This window comes from Astatotilapia calliptera, chromosome 15 (genome assembly GCF_964374335.1).
Source record: "Astatotilapia calliptera chromosome 15, fAstCal68.1, whole genome shotgun sequence".
In the NCBI taxonomy this organism is placed as follows: Eukaryota; Metazoa; Chordata; class Actinopteri; order Cichliformes; family Cichlidae; genus Astatotilapia; species Astatotilapia calliptera.
The window spans coordinates 24,470,415-24,497,401 of NC_137436.1; the positions used below are offsets into that span (position 1 = coordinate 24,470,415).

Sequence of the window (26,987 nt, forward strand, 5' to 3'; positions counted from 1 at the left end):
GCTCAGAATTGGTCTTTTGGGGTTATGTAGTCAAGCCGATGAGTCTGTCTTACCTTACTTAGCAGGGAAATGTACAGACTCCTGCTATCTCTGGCCTTTGGCTAAACAAAAGCGCATGTGCCACAGTAAAAGAAACCATATCTAGAAGAAAATCTTAATCAAACATATTTTTAAAAACATCATCATATGAAGTTTTGCGATAGAAAGATCAAAAAATCATTATGAGGTGTCACTTTTTTTTTTAATCCCCTGAAAAATTAAGAAAAGCGTGATTTACTTTATTGCAAGTGACATCTTTAAGCAGCTTGTTTTGTGCATAATGCAACAACTACCCTGTTTCAACTGTTCTTGACGTAGAGTGACTCCTCTTTGGCTTTGAAAGGAGCTAGCTGAGGCTTTTGATCGCAATCCTCCAGGAAAAGATGGAGGACAGAAAAGAGAAAGCTCGCCCTGTTTCACCTGTGTTTGTGTTCCTGCAGAGCCTCTGGGCGGAGTCAGGAACCTGCAGGTGCTGAACCCAACCATGACCACCCTGAATGTGCGCTGGGAGCCCGCCGAGGGCCGAGTGAAGGAGTACAGAGTCATCTATGCTCCTGCTGCTGGAGGAGATGAGAGCATGGTAGGACCATCCTCAGCTTCCTGTCAGCCGTGACTTTGAATTACTCACCAATTTGCCTGATCATGTCTGAAACTTTTAGGTCTTTAAACACCCATTTTAAACTTATATAAAGAAATCTAATACATATTGTATAAAAAAAATTGACTCTTGCCCCCGTTACATGCAGCAACTAGAGATAAATTACTGTGTTTCACAGCTGGCGAGGAGGATTTACCCTAAGCTTGATGTTATTTCTGACTATATGTTTGCATCAGAGCAGCTAATTTGTGTATTTTCTTACTAAACTTAGGAAACTGTGTCAGCGGGCACAACCACCACCACCCTGCGAGGCCTGCAGCCCGACACTCTCTACACTGTGACCCTGGTGCCGGTTTATACTGCAGGAGATGGAAAGAGGATGTCTGAAAATGGAAAGACAAGTAAGTTTGAACCCCCCGCACCCCCCAAAAACACCTCTGGGGATATTTCTTGGTATCCGTACAACTACAAAGAATTTACGACCCTGTCGGGACCTTTTTACACAGAGTCCATCTTCACTGATACACCACATCAATTTCAAACCATTTCGGGGACGGGTGCAGTTTTATCAGGAGGCGCTGTAACCTGATTTGTGTTTTTGTCTGTTTTTTGGCAGCATAATTCTCACAGATGATATTTATATTGCTGATATCCTATCAGTGCATTTTTATGGCCCTGTGCTCCATTCATATGTAACAAACATAACATAAAGTTATATTTGGACCAATCAGATTACACGTGCTTCCAAATCTCCTTTTTTATGGGGTCATATTTCTAGGGGAAACCCTGTGGCTCAAACAGAATTCCTTCCTGAGCCCTGAAAATGATTACAAACACAACAAGAACTGAAATATCAGATGACCTGAAATAACAGATTTACCAGTTTTTGCAGAGAACCCACGAGTGTCCTCTCTGCCCTGTGCTTAGTCTGCTGGGAGGTTGTTTTGAGACATGGAGACACTAAACAGCAGATGTCAGTTGTGCTCATTAAAGAAAGGATATCGTAAAAAAGAAGAAACAACACAAAAACCACCAGCACAAATGAATAACACCTTCACTTTATAGATCGAGGAATAGCCTTGTTCCCCTCGTCTTTTCTTATTGTGAAAAACAAAATGAAATCATGATGGAAACACGACAGATTGGAATCATTAATTCAGGCTCTTCACGTGGTCTAAATCTAAAATCACTTATTGTTTAGGACCTCTGGGAGGAGTAAAGAACCTGAGGGTGTCTGACCCCACGATGACCTCTCTGAATGTGAACTGGGATGCTGCTGACGGAGCTGTTCGTCTCTACAAGGTCTTCTATGTACCCAAAGCCGGTGGGGAAGAGCAGATGGTGAGGCTCCATGCACGCCGTACCGCTTCCTATCTCCAGGAAACAACCAATTATGAGCCTGAAGCATTTAAGCAACATTTTATTTCCTAATTTTGCCAAACAGGAACAAGTTCCTGCGAGCACCACAAACATCATCCTCAGGAACCTGATGCCCGATACTCCATACACGGTGTCAGTGTTACCCGTTTACCCTGCCAGGGAAGGCAAACGCCAGTCTGAGGATGGAAAGACATGTAGGTCACTGTAGAAGATTTTTAAAATGAACCCTATGTAAAAACTCATTGTCATTTAATCGCTCATCACATTTGCGCCCTCAGTGCCATTGAGCGGAGTACGTGGCATTAGTGTGACCAACCCGACCATCACCACCCTCACTGTGACCTGGGATCCTGCTGATGGCAACGTTCAGGGATATAATATCATCTACGTTCCTGTGGATGGAGGCCTGGAGATTAAAGTAAGTGCTCTCTTCATAGAATTTATCAGATAAATGCTGATAACTGATTTGTTCTAAAGACTGCAGAAGGCTGTAAATGGATGTAGCCACGCAATGTGATTCACTGTTTGTGGATTATCATTTTTTTGACATGGTGTGCCCTGATCGCTCTGGGGGTTGTGTCAAACACAGTTGGTGGTGGAGATGAGATGATCCAGTCTCTTCCACTCGATTTGAAAAGAAATGCATGAAAGGAAACAACCCAACTGAATTGGCCAATCACAGTCATGATCAGCTGCGTTAGCAGGACAAGTTCAGAAATCAGAAAAATGTTATTAATCCTAGAGGGAGATACACAGGAGGAAAAAACAGTCATCAGCTTTTTAATCTGCATCCACAGTAACAGACGAGTGAAATACTTTAAATTAATTCACCAAAACTGAAGCACAGACACCTCGGATGGTCTGCAAGTCATAAAATTTGTACATCCAATGTGCATAGTTCATGCGTTGTAATGTAAACTACTGCAAGTCTGCACAGTCAAAAAGACACAAGCAGGCACATGGACCCTCATACTTATAACAAAATGTACTCACTGGGATTTTAGCAGCTATGTGAACTCAGAAAATAAAAAGTTTGTTTGAGTCAAACTCTGGTTGGTTTTGCTCCTTGGTGCGGTTCCCTTGTGCAGATGTGCACACAATAATCGCACCAGGGTTTGAACCACAACTGCTCTGAGACCCTGTCACCTTCTGAACCCTCCAGTAGTTGGCCCAGATCAACCACCGCTTACAAATCATGCAATTTGTAGCGACACATGTTGGATCACTTGGAGATTTTGGTGTGTGAAAAGAAACCAAATTATGGCTAAAAGCTACACATTTGCAAACTATTCAGCTGATTTGTATCAGAGTAAACAAACTTTTGGTGTGAAAAATGCAGTGGCCTGTCAGTCAGAGGAGCGACAGCTCTAACTTTAAGTCTTAAACAGTATTCAAATTATAGTTAAGTCATTTTTTAAAAAGCTCCCTTGTGCAGTTTTTATGAAAAGGGAGACTATCCACAGAGACTATAATCAGTTTTGCAGCAGGCTGTAAACATGTTTATTTCCGCTGTAAAGCTGGAAGTTTAAACATGGGACTCTATGGGAAATGACTCGGTTTTGGAGCCAGCCTCAAGTGGCCGTTAGAGGAACTGCAGTTTTTAGCACTTCCTCCTGGGCTTCATCTCTTTGCCTGAGGTTTAATGTCAGTCGGTGCAGATTCTGAAATGAGCAGTTTTTAGATTGGCATTAGCTTATTAAACATCTGAGTCCTACTCGGCGTGTTCACTCTTTTCTTTTCCTTTTGCTGACAGCATCATTGCTCTTTGACAAGCTGTCATCACGCGATACTGACAGACCTTTTTTCTGCCCCTGAGGTGTTTTTACACTCGACAAAATGCTGGAGGGAGTTTGGTAAAACTCTTTTAAAGCTTGTAATAAAAAAGTCTGATAAATTTTCCAGGAAACGGCACTAAAAAAAAAAAAAATCCAAGATGCTCAACAGAAGTTTAAAAAAGACAAAACGATCAAAGCTCTCAGCAGAGATTTGGTGATGTCATGCTTTTTGACAGGATAATCCCGTCATGCAGTTGCCACACAAAACCGTCTAAATCCTTTCTGGCAACGTGAAGCTCGCATTGTTGTATGACATGTTTGTGGGTTTTATATTTCTGCAGTGCCATCAGCACTAAATAACAGCTGCGAACGCAGCCGACAGATGATTTGGCCACTCGGGTTTGTCTCCTCAGAAGCGGCTCATTTATCGTTGTCGATTGCACAACCTTCACCCCTCAATTAGCACGTCAACGTTAGTTTTGCAAAGGAATTTCAAACTGCTCGACCAAAAGAATCTGACTGCTGCTCGCGTGGTTTCGTCTCACAAACCAAAATGCTGCGCACACAAAATGTCAAATAAACTGTAAATAGCGGGAAGAAATATTTACCAGAGGAACAGGTGTTAAAGGTGTTATTTGTTTCTGCTGGTCTACGGTGGCCTTGAAAACAACAACAACAAGGAAACTAAAGCAACATTTCAGAAAATGCAATAAATAAAAAACTGGAGGAACGTAGAAATATGTCTAGTGTTTAGATGTTTTTCAAACCACTCCTGAAAGCGGAATAAAAACTGGACCACTGTAGAAAAGGCCTTGTGATGATCCACAGGTTGTTTCAGAAGATTCTTCTGCTTTAAAAACAAAAAAGGGATTTTCCTTTTAAAACACAAGAAATATTTCAGCTTTTAAAAATTCCCATGTTAGGCTTTAAGGTAAGCTAATTTACTATTTTCATGAGACTCAGACACTTTCTCAGGAAGACTTTTATTTGTGTTTTGACCTTGTTGAGGTCAAACATATGGACTCTCTGGGATTTAGTTTCAGGATAAATCTGATGCATCTTTTCGTAGGAGACCGTGTCTGAGAGTACCACCACATTCATCATGAATAAACTGCTGCCGGACACCCGCTACACCGTCACCGTGGTCCCCGTCTACGCCGAGGGAGACGGACCAAGCCTGTCTGAGACTGGCAAGACAAGTGAGTATCGAGGCTTGAGGTCACGTGACACCCATAGTATGTTTAGAAATGTGCTCAGAAGGACATTAAAAAACACCCGAGCCTTAAAGAAACAATTAAACAGAGTCTGACTGAACTAAAAGTTGACTGAGGAGGAAAACTGGCTCGGTTTTGGCTTACTGCTCTTTGCCACAATACATCAATAAGGAACATTTTTAGCAGATTACAACGTTTTCAGAGGAACACATAGCCGACCTGAGCTATGTATTATCTTATAACATGTTAAATAGAGACCTGTTTCCAGTTGGGCATTCATCCTGGCCAAAGCAAATTCAAAGACACAGAATATCCCATTTTTTTCCATTTTGCCTCCCTCACCTGGCGGGATGCCTCGTTTGCATTGGCCATGTGGGTGTTTGTCACAGTGAATAGCAATGAAAGCTTAAAAAAGCAGTGAAAAATGACGAAGCAAGGTACAAACCACTGGAAATAATGGGTTCAGAGAGCAGAGAGCCGGGCCAATGCTGATCCCGGCCTTCAAGCCAGTCCAGACTAGACATCACGTTAACGGAATATTTTCTGTCACTGACGGGAAAATCTGAAGGCAGTCTGCCATCTTCACAGGTTAGAATAGTGATGGTAGATCTACCATAGCGATCAGTGATTCACATGCAACATTTTTAAGGACAGTACTTGCGGCATATCATTCGTAACATTAAACGTACTTTGTAGACTTTTCCATCGAGTGTCGTTACTCCAGGGTCAGAGGTGCAGACTGAGGGCATACTGCAGGATTTCCTCTTTCAAACGTTTGTACAGCTTCACAAAGTTCCCTATTTAAAGATTTGAAACTTATCACCAGAAACCACTTAACCTCTGACTACACTAAAGATATGTCACTCAGATCCAGGCACTGACTGACTTCCTGTTCTGGCTGTACTTCTGTTCAGAGCCACTGGGCTTTGTGAGGAACCTGCAGGTGACCGATCCCACCACCAGCACCTTGAACGTTCGCTGGCTGCCACCGGAAGGGAATGTGCGCGAGTACATCGTAATCTGGGTGCCCACAGCTGGAGGAGAGCAGGATGTGGTAAGGATGTGGAAGTTTCTTCTTACTTTAATTACTTTAAAAATCCTTGTGGGCAAAAAGCCAGTGCAAAGTGCTCCTGTGTGTGTAAAATTGGACCTCTGATGAATCAAAGTTAGGAGTCTCGTCTTTAAGGGGAGATCAGGTAGCCATGTGAGCAGATCTTATTTTTCCCTTTTGGCTCTCACTGTGGCGTCGAGTCAGCGGCGTGAGGTCGTTTCCAAGGCAGTTACACACCAGAGCGTTCTTGTGTTGGGAAAAGTTGTAAGATCACGATATCAAAAGATGAAAACCACCAGATGATGTTGTTGCCTTTTTAAAAAAAAAAGATGTTTTCTTGCAAATAATGGAAAACATTTGACAGAGAAATGAGATCTATTGAGTCAGGAGAAAGTTTGACTATTTTCTGTGAAGTTGTGGTGATATCTTGTTTAGTTTCATTACCCCAAAGGTTATGTCAGAAGATGTCGTAAAATAAGATGATTTGATTTGTTTTATTTCATTATCTCAGCGTGTTGGCACATTTTAGGAAAATTCGATTAAATGGACAAAGAAGAAGTAGAATTTTGAAAGTGCAGCAGAGGCCTGAAGGAGTGCATGCAAAGGAAGACTTGCTCTCATTTTTTCTATCTGAAGCTCTATCCTGTCCCAGGACAGCCTTTAAAGTGGTAGCCCTGTGCAGAAATCCATCTTTATCTCCGAGTCTTAACTGTTCCTGATACTGAGTGAAGCTGCGTCCAAGAAAACATTAAACGGTGACATTGCTCATTCTGAGAATCTGTCTGCGGCTGCCAAAGCACTCATTTGTTCTCCAGATCAAGGAGTTCATCCAGTTCAAAGTCGTTTCTTCCTCCCCCCAACTCAGGACTCGGTTCCTGGAACCGCCACCAGCACGGTGCTCAAGAACCTGGATCCAAACACAGAGTACACTGTCACCGTGGTGCCCGTCTACCCCGAGATGGAGGGAAAGTCCATGTCCGAAAATGGGAAGACAAGTGAGTCCTGCTGACTGATTTACAGCTAAAACTTGTGGTTTGAAGTAATTTTACTCGGTTTTTTGTCTTATTTGGAAAAATAATGAGCTGCTACATCTACATGGACCCAAGACCTAATGAAGATGTCTGATTACAGTTGGAAACTCTGAAATGTTAAAATATGAAGTGACGAGAGAAAAACAGAGACATAAATATAAAACTGAAGATTTCTGTCAGATGGTTTTTGTGGGAAAGCCAGCAGTTTACTTGAAATCATCCTAAATAATGAAAGTACTTCAGATGGTTAACAAAGTTTCTTTAACATCCAAGGCTAAATGGAAACACTAAAATAATGGCAGCTTAGTCAGGCTGTTAAACCCAAGTGGGCATTTTCTTTTTGTGCCAGCGTTGAAGACTAAACCCGATATATCACACACATATATCACATACAAATCACAGACTTATATCAGATTTATCACCGACATAGCCTGTGTTAAATTCCACCATTAAAAAGCAGCAGTCATTGCATTTACATTAACCTGATTTTCCCTTCATGGCAGCATTCACCTGAATTTAATGGAAGGGGAATGTTCAGAAACGACTAATGCTAAATCTTGAGCGCATGCACCGACTTCAGGCTTGGACGCTGTGGCCTGAAAGGCTGCTGTTAGGTTTCTGGGTCTTTGTAATGCTCTCAACGACAGCAGTGAACCTGGACATCAGAGTCAGGCAGTGATTTATGAATGGCACCAGTGTCTAGAGATGGAAAAGGAGGCCACACTGAAGGTACAATCCAGCAAATTTAAATCAGGCATAGCTGGAGTCCTAATGACCCTTTATAGAAATCACAGTTCTCAGAGTTAAACAGCGTTTTTCTTGCTCAGCTTCTTTCAAGAATCAAGCATGAACTTGATTTGATGTTGGGAATAATCTAAAGACAATTCAAGTTTAAATCTAAAAATATTTGAGTCCCTAGGGCTGGATGCAGGTAGGAAATATTCAGGGATATTTTAGATACCATGTAAGCGCTAAGTGCCTTTTCCTCCTTCTCAGATCCTTTGGGTGGAGTAAAGAACTTGAAGGTGATCGACCCAACCATCAACACTTTGACAGTGCGCTGGGATCCAGCAGTGGGCAACGTCCGGACCTACAAGGTCTTCTACACGCCCCAACCAGGAGGAGAAGAACGCATGGTACAAAACAAACAAACTGTTTTATGGACCAATTTCAGGGTCTTATCTTGGTTCAAATACCCAGTAAAAGTAATAGTAATCAGGTAATCTGCTAATGAAGGCTTTGGCACTTTGTTGAACAGGAGGAGGTGTCTGGTGGCACCACCACCACCATCCTGAGGAACCTGGACCCTGACACCGCGTACAAGGTGGCGGTCGTTCCAGTCTACCCAGACGTGGAGGGCATAAGGCAGGAGGAGAAGGGAAAGACAAGTGAGTGGATCACTCAGGGTTTTCACAAAGGGGAGCAGCATTTTTTAGATTCCTGGAGGCATGTGTGCGTTGCTCCAAAGAGTCAGATGACCAAATCTTGTTTCAGACAGACAGACAGACAGGACCAAAAAGGAACAGTGGGATTTTCTTAAACCACAGAGTGTGTAAAAGATGGCATTACCTGAAGGTTTTAGTCCTGGCATTTTAAATCCTCAGTGTTAGCAGTGTTTGCAGGCAGTGAGCACGTCACAGTCAGACCTGGAGGAAATGATGACCTCGAGGCTTCTGAACAGGACTTCACAACCAATGGGTGATGTCACTACATCCAATTTTTATAGACGTTTCAGGATTTCTGTCGTTTTAGACAGATGTGGGGAAATTCGATTGCAGAGGAAATCACATGACATTTCTTTGCACCAACATGGAACCACTACATCAACATAAAACACACTTACAGACGTTTATTGCACCGTAGGAAGGTTTTGGCCTGTCCACCTGGGCAACCGTTGATGGCATGAGAATCAAAAGGCAGTTTTTTTTATTAGCCATTTCCACTTAGGCCCCGCCCTTTCTGAGTATTTCCCCAGCGATCCCACATGTTTTCATATTCACCATCCAGCAGCGGTTATGCAGTTATTAGTTTGGACTGCTTTGATAATCTGTCCCTGATGGTGCGTTCGAGAGCCCTCTCCAAAGAACGCGTGTTTTATTGCATCTATAAAATTGATTCTTTTCGTGCTATTGTTTGCAAGACTTATTTATTTACGGGATCTTTGTCTGTATTTGAACTTTTTTTTTATTACAGCGCAGCACATGACGGAAACACTCACAGACACCGGGGAGGTCATTTTTACAGAGACAGAAAAAAACAGAAAATGAATGAAAAGTAAAACAATATGCTACTGCTGCCCATCTCTCCATAAGTAACATCTCCACTACATCGCCTGTGTCGTGTCTTTGGACTGACACACTGGGTTTCCCATCATCATATATGAGTTTTTCCTCTGTTTTTGTGGGTTTACCACACTTTTCACTACACAGTAAGACCAAATGAATCACAGCCAGTGAAGACAGATGACAGTTTTGTCAAATATGCGATCATCATCTTCTGCATTTCTCAGAAGTTTATTTTGTCTTCTGTTAAAAATCTTTTCTTGTTGTATCACTAGAGGTCGATGTTTTGACCACACATAAACTTGATTGATGCTTTCTAGCAGAAAGTCTTTACAGATAAGCTTGAGGTACTTCCTTCGATTTCTATCTGTCCTGCATTACCAGAACCATCTGACACTTACAGCCAGAGTCATGAAGAGTAAGCTGACTCATAGCACACACCACCAACTAAAAGTGCTTTTATTTAAGTGTTCTTTCCAATAATGTCCTTTTTTTAAACCATCATTTTTACCAGCTGTGTGGAAAACCTGCCAGCAATGTAAGGTTTGCAGTCAAATCATGAGAAAAACCACCTTAAAGGTCTGATGTTTTCAGCCAGACAGCAAGAAAATAGTCCCTGTTTATATAAACGCTTGTGGCTTGCAAATGAATGCCAGAAAGTTTAGGCAACTTCCCTGAGTCTGACACATCTGGACACTCCTGATGTGGCAAACGCATCCATCTGGAGCACCCTGCAGGATAAAACAAACGCTAAGGGTTATTTGCAGCAGTTATTTAAACTTTTTTTTTATTGGAGGAATTCTTTAATGTCTAAAAAACAGTTTAATAGGGTTTCTTTATGGAATACCAGAAAGTTTAGACAGGCACAGGAAGGAAAGAAGACTCCTCTGTGACTGACAGCCTCCCCGGCTTTGGAACATCTGGTCTGTCCTGATGAGGTGAACTCCACCCGCCCGCATCGTGTCAGGCTGTGATGTGTCCCGTCTGTTTCAGAGGCTCTGGGCGGAGTGAAGAATCTCCAGGTGACCGACCCCACCGTCAACTCACTGAGGGTCCGCTGGGACCCGGCTGAGGGCGACGTCAGACAGTACCAGATCATCTACGTCCCCGCCGCTGGAGGACAGGAGAGCGTGGTAAGCTTTTACTGACCTCATAATCCTATCAAAGAAGGCAGGTCCGGTTTTCATAAATGTTAGCAGCTGCGGGTTTTTCAATTATTTCTGTTATAAATGTCAAACCTGTTATGATGAAAGATGAATCAAATTTGACTAAATTCAGCTGAGTTCAGACTTTTCTCGGGAGCACACGAGTGCATCAAAGCCTTATAGCATCTTCCTTTCATGACACAGAAAACACAATCAGAATTCTCACTGGGAGCACAAATTAAAACGCCACAGGATATTTTATGTGCCGCTAATCACTTAATTCTTCTATAGTTTTATAGCGTCTTTGTTTGCGAGTTGATGCCTAGAACATTAGCAGAGAATGAGAGACTGCGACGAGCTGACGTGAGCAAACAGTTCAAGTTAGTTTATCCAAACCCGTAAAACCGTCGAAGTGCGTGTTTCTGTTTGGGGTTTTTATTTTTTACAGTATTAGAATAAATGATGCTAGTTTCATTCTCACGCTACGTGTGAGCTGATTTCAAGAGTTCTGGGAAAATTTAAACAAATGAGTAAGTGGAGACAGAGAAGAGCTGATCATCAGGGAGCCTGTTCACTTCCTGTTAATCCAGCTGTGCTGACCTCTACATCTCGGAGTGAGGTGGCCAAAGAGGATAAAAATAAGAAAGAAACCTGACTAATAAAAATGTTCAAAGGCACCCATGTGAAGAAGAAGTGTCTAAAACCAGAAATGGAGACAATGACTGGCCCCAAACATCTGTTAGTGAGATGACCAGGAAGCTGAGTTACAGCTGAAACAGCCAAACACAGACAAGAGCAGAAGGCTTAATCCTTGCCTCGATTCAAAATCTGAGATGATGAAGTTATACTTCAGAATAACACAGATCGCTCCTTTGTTTTTGTCAGGGACTCCCTGCACCATTCAGAAGCAGTCAACCATGAGGAGACACTGAATGTCCTTTAGTTTCTGGTTTCACCGTCACAGAAATTCCAAACGGCAGCTGTCGTGAAATAGCTCACGGAAGTCTCAATGTGGAACTAAATCTATAAAATAAATAAATAACAACATGAAGATTGTTTAAAGAAAAATGTTTACCCCATGCAAAGAGTTTTTTGGCTGGAGCAGCTCCGTATGGCCATATTCATTCTGGATTTCATGAGAGTGGGGGTTCTTTGGTATTTAGAAATTTATGGCAGTAAATGATGGACATTGGTTGAAAACAAAAACGAAGTAAAAACAGTATAATTTTGAGAATTGTGGTCCAAAGCACCTAAAAATATAAGTGCCTTGTGTAAGTTTCTTGCTTGGAGCCACGGACTGCAAACTTTCCAAAGGTGCCAACGTCTGTGGCTGGTTTGCGGGAAAAATCTCTCTTAAAAGCTGCTTCAGTCCCAGGTGAGAATCCCTGACTGACTTTAAATGACTAAGTTAAAGCACATTATATAATATAATCCTGGACAGTGTTTAGTAAGATCATTTTCTCACCTCCAGCTAGTGAGATAAATAAATTCCATTAAAGTCACCCATCCGTGGCTGATATTTGCTTATTAATTTTCCCTTCACAGACTCAGGTGTCTGGGATTACGACCAACACAGTGCTGAGAGAGCTGCGTCCAGATACTGAGTACAAAGTGACACTGGTTCCCATTTACCCCGACACAGAGGGAAAACGAGCATCGGAGAACGGGAAGACCAGTGAGTGCATCAAATTCTCTTTCTGGGATTCACGAGGCTGCAACTCAAAAATCCACAGACTTGATACAGGAGTTACTTTTTTCCACAAAACTACACTCACCAACTATATTTTGCAGTAGAAATTATGAATCTATCCATAAAAAGAGCCTTATGGTCATGACAGGATGCAAACCTTAAAGGTGCGCTGTAATGTAAGCTGGCTGCACACCGTTTTGGGAGGTGGATAAAGATGAAAGAAAGAAAGTAGTTCCTTTATAAAACCTTTCACAGATACGTTTTAGATTTTTTTTAAATAACTGGATAATGATTTCTGAAAAAAAAAAGACTCTTTCAAGTGTAATTTTTAGATTTTTGGGGTGCTTTGAACACCAGAAGTTTAGTGTAGAGAAGACAAACATCCCAAACCAAAACTACTCTGTAAGAGTAGATATACTGGCCAGAGGAGAACACTCAGCTTTAATATATCAAGAACCAACATGGCAGTTGCAGGAGGTTTAGCTAAAGAGGTATATGAAACTCAGCAGATGTTGCTTCTCTGTGACATTTGACACTCGAGGAAACTGGTCTGAAATGTAACCACCATGTTGTGCTCACAGAGGCTCTGGGTGGAGTGAAGAACCTCCAGGTCACTGATCCCACCACCAGCTCCCTGAAGGTGCGCTGGGAACCGGCGGAGGGTAACGTCCGGCAGTACCGCATCTTCTACGTGCCCGCGTCCGGAGGCGCCGAGGACATGGTTAGAGATCACACTGACTTCCTGTCCTGTCATGTGTCACAAAGGAAAACTGGACATTAGCTCAGACAGGCAAAGCAGATTCACATCAGCTCATCAGATGCCTTTTTCTGCATATCAGGAATTATTTAATCTGCTTTAACTTGCCCAAATCTGCAAGCTGCCTTGTAGCCCACCTACACTTCGGCATTTGCTTTTAATGCTGTTTCTGATTCAACCAGTGTCATGTTTCTCATCACTCTGCATGTTCTGTACAAGGGGTCCAGCTAGTTTTTCACCAAAGTCAAATTTTCCTGTTTCTGTGGATGATTACTGCAGAATCAGTGCCAGAATGATCCTCCTCAGATCCGCCACTTCTGCTTTCTTTTGACTGACAGCTGTGTTTCTGTGTACGAACAGGAGCAGGTGTCCGGCGGCACCACCAACACCATCCTAAGGAACCTGCTATCAGACACTCCCTACACTGTGACCGTGGTCCCAGTTTACCCCGAAGGAGAAGGTCTCCGCCAGTCAGACAAGGGAAAGACACGTAAGTTGTCAGAACGAGAGCATTTACAGGTGCACTGCCGCCCTGCCTGTGATCAGATTTTTGAATTATCTGCAGTAAACATTACACACTACTAAGAAACAGAACAGATGTCATTCAAAGTGGCAGTGCTGCAGCTCCAGATGTTGCTATTTGACAGACACGTCAGTCAGAGCAGGCTTTAGAACTTTTCGGGGCGGCCTGGAAGAGACGAGAGAAAATATAAATGTTCCAGAATGATTTTAAACAGGTGCTGCTGCACATTTTTGTAACTAAATACTAAAAATTATGAGGCTGTAAATGAGCACAGTATGGGCACTTTATAACTGCTGTCGGTATCTCAATGGTCTGGATAAAGAAACGCTCTTCCTTGAAGAGGAAAAAAAGTTGCTTAAAAATGTCAGCATCAGCGAATGTTGGTTTGTAAATTGATCGCAGAAAACTGATCTGAGCCACAGGTCAGAAGCGAATGAGTCGAGCTTTGAAGGTGCAACTTTGACCTGTTGAGAATCTGCACAAGCGATGAAGTCTGAGCTTCACTTGAACAAGATTAAATCTATCACCAGCAGCAAACAAAGGCCAGAGGTCGTGGTTTTAATGGAGAGTTGTCAGTAAACCTTAAGTAGAAACAGAACATTCATGCCTTTGCTGAGATAAATAAAGGATAATATCATCATCTTATTATGTCTCCACTCTAATGCAACCAAGACACAGGTTTAGTGTGTTTGCTGGCCTTCAGTGAACATGAACCCCCTCAACTCACACAAATTACAGCTTCTTTTTAAAGTTTGACACCAGATACATTAACTTTATAGAGAAACCCTATCTTCCAGGTAAACCTTCGTGGAAAAGGTACTGCAATCTGCAGAATTTGCCAGAACCTTTAAATCAGACCCCCACCCCCCACACACACACACCTCCTACCTCTGGAGGATTGGATGGAACATAAGAGAAGCTGAAGAAAGTGAATGATAGCAATGAAGAAAACAACTCTAAAACTACCGTTTGAAGAATCTGTCCTCCCAGACTCAGTCCTCCAAGCATTTGCAGAACTGCTGGTTTGTCTGCATCTCTGTGGTTTGATGTCCTGTTGGGTTCCTTGGGTTTGTTTCTGCCCACACGGCATGCCACGCTCTGTCAGCAGAAATGCATCCTGGGGTTTTGACATGTGATGCCACTGGAGTGAGGCATGGAAACAATTCCACAGACGGGTCCAGCAGCCAAACTGGAACTGAATATTTTCTGTCCTGTCAGGATAGTTTTAGGTGGGGGGGTGTTTGCACAACCCTTGTCTAATTTTCGGTGTACATGGTGTTTCATTCGCCGTTTCATTGCTTAGAAATGGTGTCGTGTTGAAATCTTGGAATATTTTTCCCTTACCATCCCTCCGCGGTTGGGTTATTATGGTTAGCTGTCACACACACATACTGGTTATGGCAGGCAGAAGTTGGTGACTCAGGTTCAGGTAGGCAACGCTCCTTTTGTTTTACGGGTTGGATTCCCAGAAACCGATCCACAAATACCCGGTTGGACTTTTTTTGTTTGTTAAAGCTGAAATATGAGACAGCAAGGACTAAAAATGTGACAGTTTGGAAGGGTTGTTTAAGTCCTCCGATCATTTACATATCAAGCACTTTATACAGACGTGCTGGCTGCTGCAATAAGCGAACCAGTAGCATCTGCGTGTTGAAACATGACACCACCTCTCTATCACAGCAGCAGCAGTGACACATCGGACCTCAGAGTGAGTCACTATCAGAGAATATGAGCCTGAGAATGCATCAAGATGAAACACAAAAGGGAAGTTCACAGCTTTTAGCAGCTCCCCCACCCCCTCATCCACACACCCCCACTCCCCTCCCTCCAGAATTCCCAGGTAACAACCTAATTTACATATGAATGACTAGCCAATTTAGCTTCCACTTCCAGCATTTGACTGCTCTCCGGCTTTTAAAGGTAGAAACGCAAAATGATGGCTCCGCGGGGGTTTAAGTAGTTTTCCTTTTACTGGCTAGAGCTCAAGATACCGGGGGATACACACATCTGGTTTGGTTTAAAAGAGGCTTTTGCATAAATCCAAATCTGTGCTACTTCTCTCTCTACACATAGACATTGTAAACTGACTGTCCTGCAGATTTGTGCTGCACTCAGCATATCATTTCAATCCCGTAGTTTCACAATGATATTAATTCTTGGATTACAGATTCTTTCTTCATAAAAGACATTTTTTGTTGTATTGAACCAGTTTTACCAACAAAGTAAATCACATTCTAAAAATAAACACAAATTAAAACTCGATTAACAGAATTTAGAAATGATTCAAATAACTTAAACGATCCAATTGTTATTATCTTGTTTGATTATGTAAAGGCTACGCTTCAGAGCATTTCACCACATAAGTTATAGTCTTACAGCCCTTTGTGACATGTTTATTTTAGTTTAGTTAGAACACCACAGTCACACAATAACACAAACAGACTAACCGCTAAAGTTAGCCATAAACCAGCAGGTCTGAAAGCCCAATGAAGGGTTTCAGTTTCTAGTCGGAAAACACTTTAAACGTAACTTTGACTTCAACTGATCATTTTTCAGTTTGCTAATGCTAAAGTTGGTTGGAGACCACAGCCCGACCAAAATTATTGTGATTGTGTACAATGAACTATGAGCTCGTTGCCTTTGAAGCGGTTGCTTCAAAGGCAGGCACCAGGTCTTCAACCACTTTGTTCAACCACTTCAACCTCATTGGTTCAGTTCAGTTTTATTTATATAGTACTAAATCACAGCAACAGTCACCTAAGAGTGCTTTACATTGTAAGGTAAACACCCTGCAATAATAGAGAGAAAGCCCAACAATCGGATGACTGCCTATGAGGCAACAGTGGGAAGAAAAAACCTCTGGCAGAAACAGACTCATGGAGGAGCGGACATCTGCATCAGGCATCAGTGTGCTATCAGTTTGCAGTTAAACGGAATCAAGTTGGGCATTACATGCAGCCTGTTTTTGATAAATATGGAGGAAATTACAAATCTGTTGCTGTTTACATACACAGAAATTCACAAAAACAAAAATCCAGATTAACTACTTACATTTAAGTAAAGGCATAAAGTACATTTCTGCACAGCGTAGTGTGATTTTCCCCTTCACACCTACCTACAACAGAAAAAGGCAGTATTGAGGGGGCTGGGACTAGAGGTTTCTGCTTATTAGTTTCAGTTTGCAAAATAAGAGTAAAAAGTTCCAACTGGGTTTTAAAGCCACTTGAGACAATGGAAAAGGAAAGATGCTGACGTACCTGCGACATAAAAAAAAACCTACAAGAAACATAAAGATGAAACTCAGAGACCAAAGCCCAAACTATAACATCTGCCTGTTGAAAAGAAGTGAATATAGATGAGTGTGTTTCATTTGCACTTCTAACAGAATACAATAATTTGAAGTTCACTGCATTTCTGAGCTGCTTGAAGAATGTTTTGAAAAAGTTCATTGCTTTTTAACTCTAAACTTAAACCAAGGATCCAATCCTCCCTGTTCTGTTCCGCTCTTCACTTACTGACACTCACATTTCAAGGAATGTAATCTCTTCTAAATCCATTAGTTGTCCCGTTAGTTTTAGGCAATAAAGTAAGATGTACTTGGAACAAGCCCTTAGTTTTGATTTTGTGTTGCTAAGTGAGGAAAACTAACACCTCTCCCTTGTTCTTAACTTCACGTTCTCTTCACCTCTCTCCCGTTTGCAGTTCCACGCATGCCACCCAGGAATATCAAGGTGTACAATCCCACCCCCAACACCCTGAATGTGCGCTGGGAGCCAGCCACGGGCCAGGTTCAGCAGTACCGGGTGGCTTACGCCCCCCTGACCGGTGCAAGCCCATCTGAGTCGGTGAGTAGCTTTCTGCAGTTAAAACACAAACTGTCATTAGCAGCAGAATTCTCCTTGAGGGGAGGAAAATCTCTCTGTCTGGTCATGAGGAGTGAAGAATGTGAAGACACAAAAATAACAACCTCTTGTGTGATTTAACAGTCATAAAAGAGTGAGGTTGGATAATATTTTTTCCCAGTTTAAGTCATCACATTCCAAAAGCTGCAGGTCAGCTCTTGTTAGATATGATGTGCCTCGAGGAAATTCTTGAGATAAGTGGAATTACACTGAGAAAATAAATGAATGATCTTATCCTGGGTTTTTTTGTTTGTTTTTAGATAAAGGAGAGATTATGGCTGATAATCATTATCTTCAATATCAACTAATTGGTCAGCTATTTTTATTTTTAATCAATAGTTTATAAAATTGCAAGAAGTATCAGGATTACCCAGAATTCAAGACATCTCTACAGATCATGTTTGTTTTTTTTCCAAAAAGTAGTCCAAAACCAAAATTTAAGGAAATGTAATACATAAAAGCAAATTAAGCTTTATAAATCCAGCGTATATTTATACTTTAGCAGAGGTATGCACACGACACAGTCACAAAAAGACTCGGCTTTACCAACGTGGGTTTGCACTTTCTCTTGCTCTTTCTCTTGATGTATAAGTATAAAGTGTATAAAGTATACATGTATAAAGTAATAATCCAATCATTTTGTGTTTTGCATTTTCCATCATTGGAAAATCAGCTATATTCTCAAGATTTTTGTCTGATTTCTGAACATGCCGTTTTATTTGATAGCTTGTTGACACCAAACCCAAAGTCTCTGACTTCACTTTGGCTTTCTTCTTCTGGAAAATGCCATTCTTGACATTTGACTTGCTGATCTTACTTTGGCTGGCATATCTTTGTGTTAGATGTCAACTAAGGACTTGGGAATTCTTGATCTGACTTTTGTATTATTGTATTTTTGCTGTTCTTACTCGACTTTCTTTGTTTGCACACCTGCAGTGTTTAGTCAAACTCGATTAGTTTTCCCCCTTGGTGTGGTTCATTTGTGCAGATATGAACACGGTAATCACACTTGGGTGTGGTCCAAAACAACCAAGACCACAACCTCCAAAGGGTCTCAGCGCAGGTCCAAATGAACTCCAGAGCTGTAAGTTTATGGTTTCAACGTGACCTGAATCCAAACAAACTACCAGGTGTACGTTCCACGTTTGAGGTAAAAAACTTCCAGTAGATACATATGTTTTTTCTTCTGAATGTGGCGAGGTAAATATAGATGCGCGGAGGTCTGTACAGCTAGCAATTAGTCAAGAAATAAAACGTAAATTCTCCACTAGTCCACAACACAGCACCTTCTTCCTGTATTTGCTTTTGTTGCTCCTCCCCAGACACATCTGGCCAATAAGCAGACCGAACTTCTCACGTGGGTTGTAGTGATGCATTCAGACTCAGTTGGATTTTTCTCCGTGTGAAAAAGAAACCAAACCATATGGAAAAACTACAAGTTTATAAACTCATCAACTGATTCAAACCAGAGTAAATGAGCCATAGGTGTGAGAACGCACTTAGTTCCTACCTTAAGATCTAGGAAGTCTTGGCTCAGCTCTGGTTTGAGACTTGTTGACTTGACTCGGGACCTCCTTTTCTATCCTTTTTCCTGACCTAGCTCTGGATTTGTTTTGTTGTTGGATCTTAGTGGCCCTGATTTGGTCTTTTACTTGTGACTTGTGGGTCTCTACTTGGGCCTTGTTGTTTTTGACTCAGGGATTTTTCTTCAGAAAGTCTTTTGACCTAAGAGTCTTGACTTGGCTATAAATGCTGGTTCTTGACCTTGTTGTTATTTTTAGCTTGGTACTCAATGTTATTTATTTAGGACATGAATGGAAATCCCTAAACAAGACTTAACTTCTGCTCGTACAAACAAATGTCTTTCACATCACATCACCATACATCTGGCTTTTCTCTAAACTGGACACTATTCCTGTATATTGGATGTGAACTTAATAACCAAAATTATTGTATTTGTTTTTAGTCATTTTGGTAGTTAAGTTATTTTTATCTGTGTTTTCTACATCTGATTAAAAAAAAAGTGAAATCAAAGTGGGAGTGTTGCTTTCATTGGGCTGGTCTGTTTCATGGAAACAAGTGGTCTCTTTTGCTCGTTCTTATTTGTTTCACCAAGTGGTGATGTTGCGCAGATGTCTGCACAGCAGTAATTACGGTAATGCTCTTAAATATGGAAATCATGACTTGTCGGCTTTTCATACATCTCCATCAGCACTGATTTAATGCACCAGTGCAAATGTCTGGGTCTCAGGGAGAGAAAAAAAGAAGCTTTATTTCCCCACAAAAAGTTTGAACTCTATGACTGAAGTTTGGAAACACTGCATGCCGGACGCATCTGTGACTGACGTCACCAACGGCTCCTACGGTCAGAGTTCCTGGGGGCTTTAAGGCTGTAATCTAACAAGGCTGTTTTGATGATTAGAATCAGCTTTGAAGATGCTGTGAAGTTAGTGTTGTGTAGTTTATTATTCCCTGTGGTCTCTGTTTCCTTCTATTTTCACTGTTGTTGTACTTTCATTTAATTAACTTTGATTTTGTTTTGGTCTGAGAGGAAGTTGATTTGGCCACAGAAAGAAGACACAAAGATGAGTTCAGAAGTACAAAGATTCACAACTCTTTTTGACTAATTCAGTCTAAATTATCGAATTTTACATCACAGATTTGTTATTTCACGCGCTGAAGTGAGTATGTTATCAGTATTATTATTAGAACTGAGAAGCAGAGAAGCTCTTTAACAGTACATTTTATTCTGGTTAAACATCAGTGGTTTGCATTAAACAAGTGCTCTATAGAAGGAAAAAAACAAGATCAAATGTATGTGCATGCTTTAATGTTGTTTCCAGATGTGATTTTTTTTTTGTCCTCCAAGCACAAATCTAAAGCTGTGGTCAAAACTTCAGTGCTATGGCTGCAGTTTGTTCACATTGAAGAATATCAGTAAGGTCCAGCACTGATGTTAGGTGATAACAGAAGGTCTCACTTCATTTTGAAGGTGCTGGATGACAGCAGCCACCTACACCTGACTGGGAATTAACTGGAAGCAAATGTTTGTTTAAAATATCGGTATGTGCTGTAGCACTATTAATCTAAGAAACACGTCTATTTACCTTTAGGGATCCCAGTATGCGAACCCATTGGCTAGTTTGCTGACTTGGTCTTTGAGGAACTGGTTGTTTAGAGCTCCCTGTTTAGCCAGCAAGTATCCAAGCCAAGATTTCAGTTTCTGTCTGCTGGTCATCATTTAAAAATGCTAATAAATCATCCATCCATTTGGTAAGCACTCATCCAACCTGCTGTTGTAGCTAGAGTCTGTCCTGGCTGTCTTTGAGTACATTCTGGACAGGTCACCAGTCCATTACAGGACTAGCTAATAAAACCTGATAAAGTGGAATCAGATGATGTTCATGCTTCTGAATTGCATTCCTGCAAATCCCATCCCTCCAGACAGAATGTTTAGCTTCATGCTACCAAAGCTTGCACATACGGGTTAATCAGTACATCAAAATTGGAAACCAAAAAGCTTTTGGTACCAAAAATCGTGTTCCTTGACTACAGATTCTGCATATTCATATGAATAAATCTGTTTGTAGAAATTAATGGGATCACGACTGCCTATGAGAGTGCACTAGATGCCTTCCTTAGACATCCTCTAGGACAGGGGTAGGGAACTCCAGGCCTCGAGAGCCAGTGTCCTGCAGGTTTTAGATGTGTCCTTCATCCAATACAGCTGATTTAAATAGCTAAATTAGCTCCTCAACATGTCTTGAAGTTCTCCAGAGGCCTGGTGATGAACTATTCATTTGATTCAGGTGTGGTGACCCAGGGTGAGATCTGACACCTGCAGGACCACGGCTCTCGAGGACTAACGTTCCCTACCCCTGCTCTAGGATGTTATTGGTCATCACTTTGTAGCTGATGATTGGGAGATAACCCTGTACTGTAATTATCTCCCTCATCATATTTTATAAATGGTATAATTCACTCCCACTGGCAATATCTACAGTTGCTTACATGAAAGTTGAGATACGTTTTTATTTGGGACTTTTTTTTTTTGCCTGCCATCCTGTTCCCCCTGTCATCTCTATAAGGAGCTCAGTTTCAGTGACATGTTATGATCTCTGGATCAGTAATAATCTCTGCCTGTATAAAAGTAAAATAATTTAAAGCTGGATTAACAACCTTAGCATTGTGAAAGAACATTTAAAAGTTTTTGTTATTAGGTTTTAGCAGTTATATACATACATCAGAATTCAAGCATCAGTAATGACATCCTGGGAAACTTCTTTTCATGGGCTTCGTCTTGAATTACTTACAAATCTATAAATGCCATATCACTCTCTTGTTCAGTTTGCCTCTACTTCTTAAAACAATGAATGCATCCCATTCAAAAGCCCATCAGTTACCCAGAACAACTGCATACTTCGGCCTCATCATTCAGGTTTACTTCAGCCAATGAAGTGCATCCCAGCCCTCGAGAGCAGTACTGCTTTCAGGAAATGACTATAATGTTTTAAAAGGGCCGTGTCCAATCCATTGTCCTCACTTTAGAGTTTACTGGTGGGCTTTAACCCCAGGCTAACAGTTGTGCATGTGTAGGTGTGTGTGTGCTTCCAGTTGCGGGATCTTAGCCACTACATCATCGCTGTGAAACCTATTTCATGGTCCAACATGCCAAAACCTTTCAGCCCAAAACATTTGCTGCAACCAAACCAGTCCCAAGAAGAGGGGGAACTCGAGTCCAAGCAGAAGATATATTTCCCATGATGTAATGGCAGAGACTTTTATGGCCCACAAACCAGCTAAAGAGCTGAGCATAGATGATGTGATAATCCCAGTGACAGTCTGCAGTCACTCGTGTTGTTAGAACACGTCTCCCGCTGACCGATGGTTTGTTTAGCATTTCACCTTCCAAGCCTTTGTTAGTGTTTGAGGAACCTTTTGGCAGAAGAAACCTTGTCGAACACTTGATGCAAGATGAGCACTGAGGTCATTATGTATATTACTCCTGCCAGATCTGTATGTAATGCGTGAAGAGGCTTATTTGAATAGGCAGACCCTCTTTGATGATTATATCAATATATATTTTGACTCCCGCGTTTCTTCTCCAAAAAGGTCCTGGTTTCAGGAAGTATTAACAACGCCTTCCTGGACAACTTGATACCGGATACTCCCTACTCCGTCACTGTCACCGCTCTGTACGCCGACGGCGAGGGATCAGCGGTGAAGGACAATGGCAAAACATGTAAGCACAATGACAATGTCACATTCTGATGGTGTGTAGAATCACATAACTTACTCGCAATAGTTTACATCTGTCGCATGCAGTGATGCAAAACACAATAAGTACAAGTATATTTAAATTTCGGGTTGCTGACTGCACTCCTCTTAGCAAATATTGGATCATATCATTGGTGATGATCGTAAAACTCCGACTATAATGAACAAATGAGCCTTGTGTGGAAAATTAATTATTTAATATCTTTTATACAAAACCCAAAAAGACAGAATGTGATAATTTTTTAAATCTCGTAAGCCCATATTTTAACCATAATAGAAAATAGACATATCAGATGCTTAAATTGAGATATTTTACAATTTCATAAAAATCTTTAGCTCATTTAGAACTTTTATGGCAGCAACACATCTGAAAAAAGTTGGGATGGAAAAACAAAAGGCTGGAAAAGTAGGTGGTACTAAGAAGAAACAGCTGCGTGAACATTTTATAGCTCATTGGATTACCTGGAAACAAGTCAGTGATATGACTGGCACCTTAGAGATGCAGAGTAAAGATGGACAAAGTTTAATATGCAAAACTTTAAATTTAGTTTTTCTAATTTCAGTAGTCATGCAACTGGGATATTCTATGCATTCAGGTTTATTAGTCTCCTTTGTCTTTTAGATATTAAAAGCAAACCATGGCATTTAATATAATTTGGTAGGAAACAGACAACTTTACAGAAGCTGTGTTAGCATTAGCCAGCTAACATAGGTACACCCTCACTACCTCCATAGAATAATAGAGGATAAGAAGTCAAATGCTGATATTTAAGTGCACTTGAATAATTGATCATCAGCAAGTGTGAGCACCTCTTTAAAAGCTGAAGTTTTGGCAGGTCTGGAGCATTCAGGTGTGTTAACTCAATGCCACAGTCCTATCAGGGGTGGATGTCCCAGCAAATTCACCCCAGTCTGTCGGGCTAATGCTCGACCCAAACTGCACAATGATCACAAGCATGGAAACAAATGACTGAAAAAAGAAAAGAAATGGCCCAGGCAGAGTCCAGACCTCAACCTGATCAAAGTGCTGTGGTGGGACCTTAAAGAACGCTGTGCATAATAAACAAATGCTCACAAAAGTCAATAAAGTGAATCAAAGCTGTAAAGAAAAGAGGGCCAGAAGTCCTCAACAATGTTAATGGGTCCAGTTCGTGTGGAAGGGCCTGTACTGATAAAATATATTTTACATTATTGCTGTAAAAAAAAACCCTACTGAATCATGAGGCATACTCAGTTTTTCACAGGTCTGTTATTGTGTTGATTCTCGAGTTTAGTTAAAATGTTTTTCCTTCCCTTTGTCATTTTATTTATTCCGTTCTTTACTCTGAAAAAACAGAAAAAAAAGTGGGCTTTCAGGGAGGGGCCCTTAAAGAGAAATAATCTAGTATAACTAAATGCCTTCGTGGGCACCATTATATGTAAATGAGGATTCAACTCTGGGTGCAGTAAAGTAAAACTTCAGAACTAGAAGTGGTCATAGAGGTTAAGTGAGTATATGTATATAGTGTAGCTATAGTAGGATTTAAAGCATTATAGAAATCAAATAATCTTTTATTCATGAATTAGAAAAATATATTTCTATTTATACATTAAAAAAAATTCTCCTACACTGCTTCTGTTTGATATGGTGCAGTACCCCGTGCTGGTCCCAGGAACATGCGTGTGTTTGACGCCACCACAAGCACCTTGACCATCGGCTGGGATCACGCTGAAGGGCCCGTAAGACAGTACAAGATCTCCTACGCACCCATGACTGGAGACCCCATCACAGAGTCCGTAAGTGAAACTTTAAGCTCATTGATGTCCACAATATCAAATCATCTCAGATAACATCAACATGTTACTGGTAACAGTGCTAAAGTAGACCAGTCATCCCAGAGAAGGAGCCAGTCAGTACAAATTTAAAATCAGGCATTAGTGATGGTCACATTTCCAAAATGGTTTAGTGGCCTGTTTGGGGGTAAATATACTTTCCTTCGCACTCTGATTACCTGCCTGTATTGTCTGAAGGAAAGCTGGTCTTACCCTTGCAGAAACTAAACTACGCACACTGATGATAAAATTTTTAAAAACGACCTCAGAGGCTGAGACATTTTGGTGAAGTCATTTCGGAGGAAATGCATCAGACCCACTAACCTCAAGTGTATTTCTTACTCTCTCTTTAACCCATAAAGAGGGATTAATCTCAGGTGGTGATGTGTTTTGTTTTGGATAAACTGGCCGCAAACCCTCGCCATTCACAGCTCGCTGTGGCGTCCCCCTCGGACTATGCGGTGAAGTCACATCTCAGGATTCCCTCGCCTCATTCAGGATATAAATCACAGATTAGGGAGACTAATTACAGGCTCAGTTAAACAAACTGTATAATTTGGGGCATAATAGCGTTATTAATAGTTCTGAATAATAAGTTGGAACGATGGTGGAGAGCGGAGACGGCCCAGCTGTGCTTCCCTTCTGCTTGTTAGTCTAACACTTGCTCAGAGTGAGTCAGCTAACTGCAGCAGAGGGACGCCGATGAAAGGAGCTCTCCAGATTGGGACTGACCAAAGAGCTCACGACTATTATTTATACCGATGCAAAGTGATCAATTTAGCATCTGTAAATAATGTGGAAGGTTCGTGTTGGTACACAGTTTCTATAATCCCACCGAGAAGCAATTTTCTGCCTCACAAGGCTGAAGAAGTTATTTCCTGTTTATTAGAGAAGTAGTCTTCTAAAATATTAAAGCCTAAAATGTAAAATTGTGCACCACCAACAGTTTTTGTATTTTTCAGGCTCTTCTCTTTATCTTACTGCACAAACCAAATTTATTCGCACTAAAATTTGGAATAAAATTTTACCCAAATTTAACTTTGATTAATTGATTTTAATGACCGTTTCTCATTTAAACTAATATTTGGGTCCTTGATTCAAATTCCAGATGAATCCAAATGGTTTTCTATTATTTTACTTTTATTTAAACAGGGAGCAAAACTCACCACTGAACATGAACTGTATATAAAAGATATAAGGGCATAGCAGTAGGAAGTTGTTTCAGCTTGCATTCTTTATATTGGCCAGCAGGGGGTGATTCCTTTGGTTGCAAAAAGAAGTCCACCCTGGTAAAAGGACTCTTCTTGTCACTTGAAAACTTTCTGATGGGGTTATGGCCTTAATCAGTGCACTTCAGTAAACTGGTTAAGATAGCAAAAAAATAAATAAATAAAAATCTATAAAAAATAGGAAGCAAAATAATCGAGAATTTGACTTCATTGCAAGGAGGATGTGTGGTTTGAGGCATCTTCACTTCACAGTTTATAGTCTCTCTCTGTATATAGCATGACACCCTTTATTCTTAGATCTTTGATTTAGAAAACAGGAAAACTCCCCAAAAACTGAATAAGAGAGAAAAAGGAAGCAGAAATCTCCAAAATCATACATGCACAGACATGTGTGGAAGGAACTCTGTGGAAAGCAGGTGTAGCAGCTTGTCCTGTGACTGGGAGCACTGGGTCAGCTCCGCTCACCAATTACACATACCATGTGCAGCAGATGTGCAGATAGCAAAGCAACTCAGGACGCTCTGGATGCAAATCTTTCCTGACTGATTTATGCTTTTTCTTCTTCGGCTACTGAAAATCTCTGGCTCTGTGCCGTTTGGATCTTCAGACTCTGGTTTTAGGAAACAGAAACAATGCCATGCTTCAGAATCTGCTCCCAGACACCCCATACAACATCACTGTGGAGGCCATCTACGCCGAGGGGCCTGGAGGATCCCTCAACGGGAACGGACGTACAAGTAATAAAAACCTCTTTGACCTCTAGTTTTCTAGCAAAGGCAGCTTTTCAGAAATGTTGGTTTTCTTGTGATATTACACAATCCCTTGCAGCTGTCACAGGGTTTCTGCACATTTGGCGTCATAGCTGGGCCGATTGTAGTAAACAACAGGCTTTCTCAAACTCCTAGAAGGCAAATTTTACCCCTCAGCAGCCATCTTTCAAGTTATTTAAAAGCTTCCGACTAAATTAAAATGGCCTGTATTTGTATAGCGCTTTTCTAGTCCCTAAGGACCCCAAAGCGCTTTACACAACCTGTCATCCACCCATTCACACACACATTCACACACTGGTGATGGCAAGCTACAATGTAGCCACAGCCACCCTGGGGCGCACTGACAGAGGCGAGGCTGCCGGACACTGGCGCCACCGGGCCCTCTGACCACCACCAGTAGGCAACGGGTGAAGTGTCTTGCCCAAGGACACAACGACCGAGACTGTCCAAGCCGGGGCTCGAACCGGCAACCTTCCGATTGCAAGGCGAACTCCCAACTCTCGAGCCACGAG

The 26,987-nt window shown here is 41.4% G+C and overlaps 1 protein-coding gene and 1 long non-coding RNA gene across 5 annotated transcripts in view; one reads left to right on the top strand and one right to left on the bottom strand.

Moving 5' to 3' along the window:
- The window catches only part of col12a1b (collagen, type XII, alpha 1b), a 150,681-nt gene that overhangs the window by 74,937 nt on the left and 48,757 nt on the right, over positions 1–26,987 (top strand). For all 4 annotated transcript variants that reach the window (XM_026194793.2, XM_080289842.1, XM_026194795.2 and 1 more), the window contains 18 exons: positions 480–619; positions 909–1,038; positions 1,839–1,978; positions 2,082–2,211; positions 2,296–2,435; positions 4,862–4,991; positions 5,921–6,060; positions 6,923–7,052; positions 8,085–8,224; positions 8,347–8,476; positions 10,364–10,503; positions 12,061–12,190; positions 12,787–12,926; positions 13,323–13,452; positions 17,188–17,330; positions 22,500–22,629; positions 24,298–24,440; positions 26,313–26,442. In XM_026194793.2, the coding sequence (XP_026050578.2) occupies positions 480–619; positions 909–1,038; positions 1,839–1,978; positions 2,082–2,211; positions 2,296–2,435; positions 4,862–4,991; positions 5,921–6,060; positions 6,923–7,052; positions 8,085–8,224; positions 8,347–8,476; positions 10,364–10,503; positions 12,061–12,190; positions 12,787–12,926; positions 13,323–13,452; positions 17,188–17,330; positions 22,500–22,629; positions 24,298–24,440; positions 26,313–26,442 (2,436 nt within the window). The remainder of the gene's footprint in view (positions 1–479; positions 620–908; positions 1,039–1,838; positions 1,979–2,081; positions 2,212–2,295; positions 2,436–4,861; positions 4,992–5,920; positions 6,061–6,922; positions 7,053–8,084; positions 8,225–8,346; positions 8,477–10,363; positions 10,504–12,060; positions 12,191–12,786; positions 12,927–13,322; positions 13,453–17,187; positions 17,331–22,499; positions 22,630–24,297; positions 24,441–26,312; positions 26,443–26,987) is intronic.
- Positions 10,141–14,682, bottom strand: LOC145420527 (uncharacterized). Its single transcript, XR_013901852.1, has 3 exons — positions 14,452–14,682; positions 12,785–12,952; positions 10,141–10,483 (listed from the first exon to the last, which is right to left on the bottom strand). It is a non-coding gene; the product is annotated as an uncharacterized LOC145420527 (long non-coding RNA).